General features: G+C 57.2%; 1 protein-coding gene across 1 annotated transcript; it reads left to right on the top strand.

Moving 5' to 3' along the window:
- Positions 1-2,817: 2,817 nt before the first annotated feature.
- On the top strand, positions 2,818-5,137 carry LOC306955304 (la-related protein 6-like; the record flags this gene model as incomplete). Its single annotated transcript, XM_079546568.1, has 3 exons — positions 2,818-2,972; positions 3,157-3,367; positions 4,220-5,137. 3 exons carry the CDS (start codon positions 2,818-2,820, stop codon positions 5,135-5,137), a joined length of 1,284 nt encoding a protein of 427 aa, XP_079402694.1.
- Positions 5,138-5,838: the final 701 nt, after the last annotated feature.

Below are 5,838 nucleotides of genomic sequence, written 5' to 3'. Positions count from 1 at the left end.
CAGGGGGATGTGGCTGTTCTCCAGCTGGATGGAGACATCTGGAGCCAGGTTTGGCAGCCTCGAGCCTGAGTCTCCCCACGTCTGTGCTATTAGTGCCTCTTAGTTTCTCTCTCTGTTTACCGCTGTTTGAGGAAGGGCTGCGGGCGGTGAGCCCGGATGGGGGGCAGAAGGAGGCTCTGCCTGCACCCAGCTCTCTGCCAGCAGCTGAGTAGAGGGTGAAGGACAAAGTCTGCTGAAGGGAGGTTGAAGCATCTGACTGACTGTGCCTGGCAGGAGAGGCTGTGCCCCACTCAACGATGGGGCAAAGGAGGCTTTCTCTTTCAGGGAAGGTAATTTGGATTTTTTCCCCACTTCTCAGACTTCACTGTGATACAGACTTGAACCAATCAGTGCCCAAGAGGAAGGAAAAATGCCTGACCCTTCTCCTACAGCCTTTTAAGATGCACTGTCCTGGCTCTGACTTTGCCAAATCATTTGTGCTGGGCTGTGGTACCGTGCACCTCTTGAACCTGTCTGGGGCTGTGCTCCGAGCCGGTCCCCCCAAGTGGCACTCATACGTGCCCTGGGACTTGGGATGAGCCCTCCCTGCTGCCCTCACGTCCTGCCAGCCACGTGTTCCATCTGCAAGCGATCCTGGGATGCTGTCAAACCGGCCCAAGATACCAAAGGACTCCGAGGACGCAACAGCTGGACACCGAGCTGGCTCTGATGCCCTTGTCTGCAGGGTGGGATGTTCCCGTCCTCTCCAGGGTACCCACACAGAGGGCATGATCTCACACCCTGGGTTCCAGCAGGTTCTGTAGAATTCCAGCTCGACGTCCTGCGAAAACACCACCGTGGCCCTACACAGGGTATCCAGAGCATGGGGGAGGGTGTGCGACCGCAGTGCCTTAGGACAGGCTGGCAGACCTGCTTCTGCGGTGCTCCACTCCTGCTCCAACCCCGGCCCTGCAGCAGCGAGGGGCTCCCTGTGGCCGTGGCTGGCATCACGCTCAGCACTGCGGGGACGTTTCCCTGCTGTGCCATCGCTGTGGGGCTGAGCCAAGGCAGCTCTGCGCGGCTGCAGGCAGTGGGGGGTCTGTTGTCAAGCCAACTGCAAAAAGCAAACCCCGAGGCAAATCTTTCTGTGAATAAAGGCTGTGTCATAAATAGCTTTTATTATAATTATTTCTAATGATGTTTTATATGGTATGTTTGATGTGAGCTTTTCCAGGGGCCTCGTGTACATTTGCATATCAGAGTATATTCTATCCAAATATAATATTTACTCATTCAGAGTGTGGTACTAAGGTAGCTGTGACACTTTAAAAGAAATGGAAAGTAAAAAGAAAGCGTGTACAGTGTACATCTTTCCCTCTTACTGTTCCGTGCTGGTGTCTGTCAGAGTGGTGTCTGTCTGTTAATGTCTCCTATCACAGTAGGAAGAGACAAATGAGAAGGCTGGATTTATCTGTAAATAATGACAGTGATTACTCCCTGGGTCAGCATCTGCCCCTCACATCCTGCTAATAAGAGATGATGGTCAAAAAACAGCCGAGCAACCAAGTCTTAAATTCTCCTGCTCCCACAGAGTGTGATGCTAACTTCAGCTGCTGCATTGGCTCTATGGACCAGACCCAACCACCTCCTGCTCCCCACGGCCAGCTGAGATGCTCTGGAGCTGTGCAGCACCAAAAGACGAATCTGGATCACCCCCTCAAGTCCACATGCACAAAATTCCCAGCTAAACCCGAATAGCAATAAATGTATATCAAATGCTCAGGCCTGCACCATAGTTGTTGTGGTCCCATTTCTTTAATCGTTGAGAGGAGGTGGCAGATTTGCAGGGCTGGGGGGGAGATGGAAATCTGTCCCTGGGGGGGGGGGGGTGGACACCAGACGAAGCAGCCACAGGGAACCCCAGCGAATGGGACGTCCCAGAGGTGGTTTGGCATGGCTGCTCCCCGTGACTCGTGGCAGGAGGGCAGGGTTTGGGCTGGCAGTGAGGCACAGTCTGAGCATTCACACTGGCTTCTCTTCTCTTCCCATCCCACAGCCATCAGCTGAACCCCACGGGCTGAAGGTCATCTTTTGTCCCCGCAAAAGATGGGCAGCCCCCACCAAGGGCTTAAGCCATAGGATATTTCATCCCCATTCTCCTCCCCTGTCCCTTACTGAGGCCGTGGGCCGTCTGCCCCCCAGTGTCCCCCCCCGGGGGGTGCCTGCCCTGAGCTTTTCCTCTTTTTTTAGGACTCTTGTTTTCTCCCATCAGGATGTGGGCGTGCAGGATTAAGGGCTTTGCTGTCACCCTGACAGCACGAGGAGATGAAATGCTGCCTGCCACCAAAGCTTCCTGATGTGAATGTCACTGCCCCTGTGCAAGGCAGGGAAACTGAGGCAGAGATGCCCCTGGCAGCAACATCCTGCAGCCTGGTCCAGCCCAGCACCTGCAGCCAGGGCTCAGCTGGGGCTGCTTAACCCACTGATTCGCTCCAGCTGGAGCTGGTGGGGCTTGGGGCAGGGCTCAGCACTGGGCCCCTTCTGGGCTCTTATAAACCAGCAGCCTGAGAGCCCTTAAGGCTTTTTCTCCTTTTTTCTTTTCCCCCTTACTTTCAGGAGCCTTAGTTTGGAGGTGGGAGGGTTGGGCTCTGCTCTCTGCAGCTCTAGGATGTAGTGCCAGGATTTCCACGCTTCCCAGTGCTGCCACACAGGTAAGGGCGCAGCCTCTGCTCTCCTATCCCTGTTCTGGGGCTGCTGCTGGGAGCTGGGCTCTGCTCTGGGGCTGCTGGAGCCTCCCAGCACAGCCCTTGTCCCACACGATGTCCTAGATGAAGGATCATGGCATCGCGTAGCTCCGTGGTGGCCCTGGGGCTCAGTTCCCAGCCCAGCTGCAGCACCCCGCTGTCTGTGCAAAGAAATCCCTTCCCTGGGCTGCACCTCCCGTCGCAGAGCTGCCTGCTCAGCCAAGACAGCTTCTTCAGGAGCTCCAATAGGTACGTGGCTGTGCGTGGGGCTGAGCGCTTGTCTTGCTTTGCACCCATCTCTGAGCCCCTATAGCCAGGTCACACCAACCTGGGGCTCACGGCATCTCTCCCCCACCCCACTGCTATTGGGGCTGGGCAGCCCTGCACATCCAAAGGCTGCCGACTCATTCCTGCGTCCCTGCTGCTCTCCCAGGAGTTTCTGTGATACGAGTGATGCTGCGGGTTCAGAACTGTTCGACTGCAGCTACTCCATCCCTGACCCGCAGCTGATCCGCAGGATTGTGTCCCAGGTGGAGTTCTACCTCTCTGATGAGAATCTGGCCAAGGATGCCTTCCTCCTGAAGCACGTCCAGAAGAACAAGTTGGGCTTTGTCAGCATCAAGCTGCTGACATCCTTCAAGAAGGTGGGAGGATTTGGTGCCTGCTGGGCAGGAGGGGGCTTCTTTGGGGTGGGTGAAGCAGGGAAGGGAGGGTTGTGTGGGGAGGTGTGGGTCGGAGTCGCAGAATGGTTTGAGTTGGAAGAGACTCTTAAAGGTTGCCTGGTTCCACTCTCCTATGGTGAACGGAGACACCCACAGCTCTGCCAGGTGCTCAGAGCCCCATCCTCTGATCTTGAATATATCTAGGGATAGGACACCCACCCACCTCTCTGCTCTTCCAGCCCTTGGATCGTTTTTGTGACCCTCCTTTGGACGCATCCCAACAGCTCCATCCTTTTGTCCCCCACCTTGCCCTAACAGTGGGGGAAGGGGTTGAAAACCTTGCACTTGGCTTTGTTGTCTCTCATGTGGCTTCCCTGGCCCCACTGCTCAGCCTGTCCAGGTCTCTCTGGATGCCATCTCATCCCTCAGGGGTGTCACAGCACCACGCAGCTCTGTGCCATCCAATGGTCATCTCCATGGTCTTTAGGGGCTTTCTCCTGCAGACCCCGATGGACTTCAGGTGAACACTGTGCTGCTGTCGGAGCATCCAGAGGAGGGTCACAAAACTGATCCCCAGGATGGAAGACCAGCGAGGTGGTGGGCGCTGCATCCCTTGGAGACCACCGAGGTGAGGCAACAATGCTCCGAGCACCTGATGGAGCTGGAGGGCCCTAAGGAGGGATGGGAGCCTTGCCCAAGTTGGCTCACTGCAACGAGTTGAACCAGACGGTCTTCAAAGGTCCCTTCCGACTCAATGATCCCACGACTGCCTTGAGGTGAGGCTGTGCCTGCACCATGGCTCTGGGCAGGGGCTCAATGTCCCTCTCCCCATAGGTGAAGTACCTCACCCGAGACTGGCGCCTCACGCTCTACGCCCTGCGCTTCTCCGAGCTGCTGGAAGTCAACCAGGAGGGCACCAAAGTGCGGCGTCGCATCCCCATCCCCGACTCCATCCTCAACGTCCCTCCCACCAAACTCCTGCTGGCCTGGGACCCCCTGCCCCCAGAGCCGGGTACGCCTCCGCCGCTGCAGAGGAACTTCATCGAAACCATCACGCAGATGTTCAGCCCCTTTGGAGCCATCGCCTCCATCCGCATCCTCCGGCCGGGCCGTAAGCTGCCGTCGGACATGAGGAAATACGCAGCGCGTTTCCCTGAGCTGCTGAGCCACTGCTGTGCGCTGGTGGAGTATGAGAGCCTGGAGAGCGCGCGCAGGGCCTGCGAGGAGCTGGGCCAGCCCTGCTCCCGTGGCATCTGTGTGGTGAGGCTCTCGGGGAAGGGATCCAAGAAGAGGAGCGGGGCTGAGCAGGAGGAGCTGGTGGAGGCGCGAGCCGAAGCCTTTCCCTGCGCTGTTGGGGATTCGCTGTTCTGCAGCTCCTCGGAGTCGGATGTGGCCTCACCGCAGCTCCTCTCGGCACACGCTTGGCCCCATGGCCACAGCTTCCAGCCCAGCTCCTTCAGCAGCACCTTCTCTGGGTCGCTCCTGGCCAGCATGGCCTTCCCTCCGCTCACTGCAGAGCTGGGTTTCAGCCTCAGTGCCACCCCCAAGAGCCCCGATTTGGGCTGGGGGAGCACGTGGGCCCCGTGGCACAGCAGCACTGCCCACAGCCCCTCTGTGGATGCCACCTCCCCCCCCAGAGCCCCCCTGGCTGTGAAGCCCAAATCCTGCGTGCTGCGCCTGCCCCATGGGCCCGATGGCACCAAAGGCTTCTACAACAGCATTGGGAGAGGGAAGTTTGTCCTCGAGCACTAAGGCTCCTTTACGTTTGGGTTATGGGATTATTTTTTTTTTTTTAATTATTTTTTATTTTCCTTTTCTCTTTTTCTTGAGCAGAACATCTCTTTGTGGCCCATAGAGGCACCGCTGCTGCGTGTGGTTCTGTTTTGGAGTGAGGCTGCTCAGGGAAGGGTGGCACCCAAAGCTTTTCCCAATGCCTGAGCCATCCTCACTGCCCATGTTGGGGTCTGTGCTCAGGTGATGGTCACTGGTTCTGCCCCATTGCTCCCCCACGCCCTGGGGCTGCTGATGGGGAAACCCAGAGCTTGAGCGTGGTGGAATGGTGGCACCATGGCCTGAAGGTGCTGTGTTGGCTGCACTGGTATGAAGTTGAGGAGCTCAGATGTGGAATGCTCAATAAAGACAGGTGACATTTCCAGGCACTTTCTGGCTATGAGAGTGACGTTATTTTTCCTCTAGTATTATGGCTTTATGCTGGGCAGATGAGGGGAGTGGGGGTACTGTCCCACCAGCAGCTTCCTCCCTTACTCCCCTCTGGGTTATTTGGGGTTATTTTGCTGCAGCAGGGAGGGCAAGCCAGGCTCTGAAGTGGGCTCTTAAGATGGGTGTAAATAAGGGCTTCACTACTCAGACCCTGTTGTCATGTCTGTCTGTCCCTCTTTCCCTCCCCCCCCCCCCCTTTTTGGAGGACCCTGTCCCCCTCCCTCCCCCTCCCT

The sequence above is a fragment of the Tetrao urogallus genome (genome assembly GCF_951394365.1).
Source record: "Tetrao urogallus genome assembly, chromosome: 25".
Lineage (NCBI taxonomy): Eukaryota > Metazoa > Chordata > Aves > Galliformes > Phasianidae > Tetrao > Tetrao urogallus.
The sequence above is the reverse complement of the archived record's forward strand: the minus strand, read 5'-3'. Positions and strand labels throughout refer to the sequence as shown.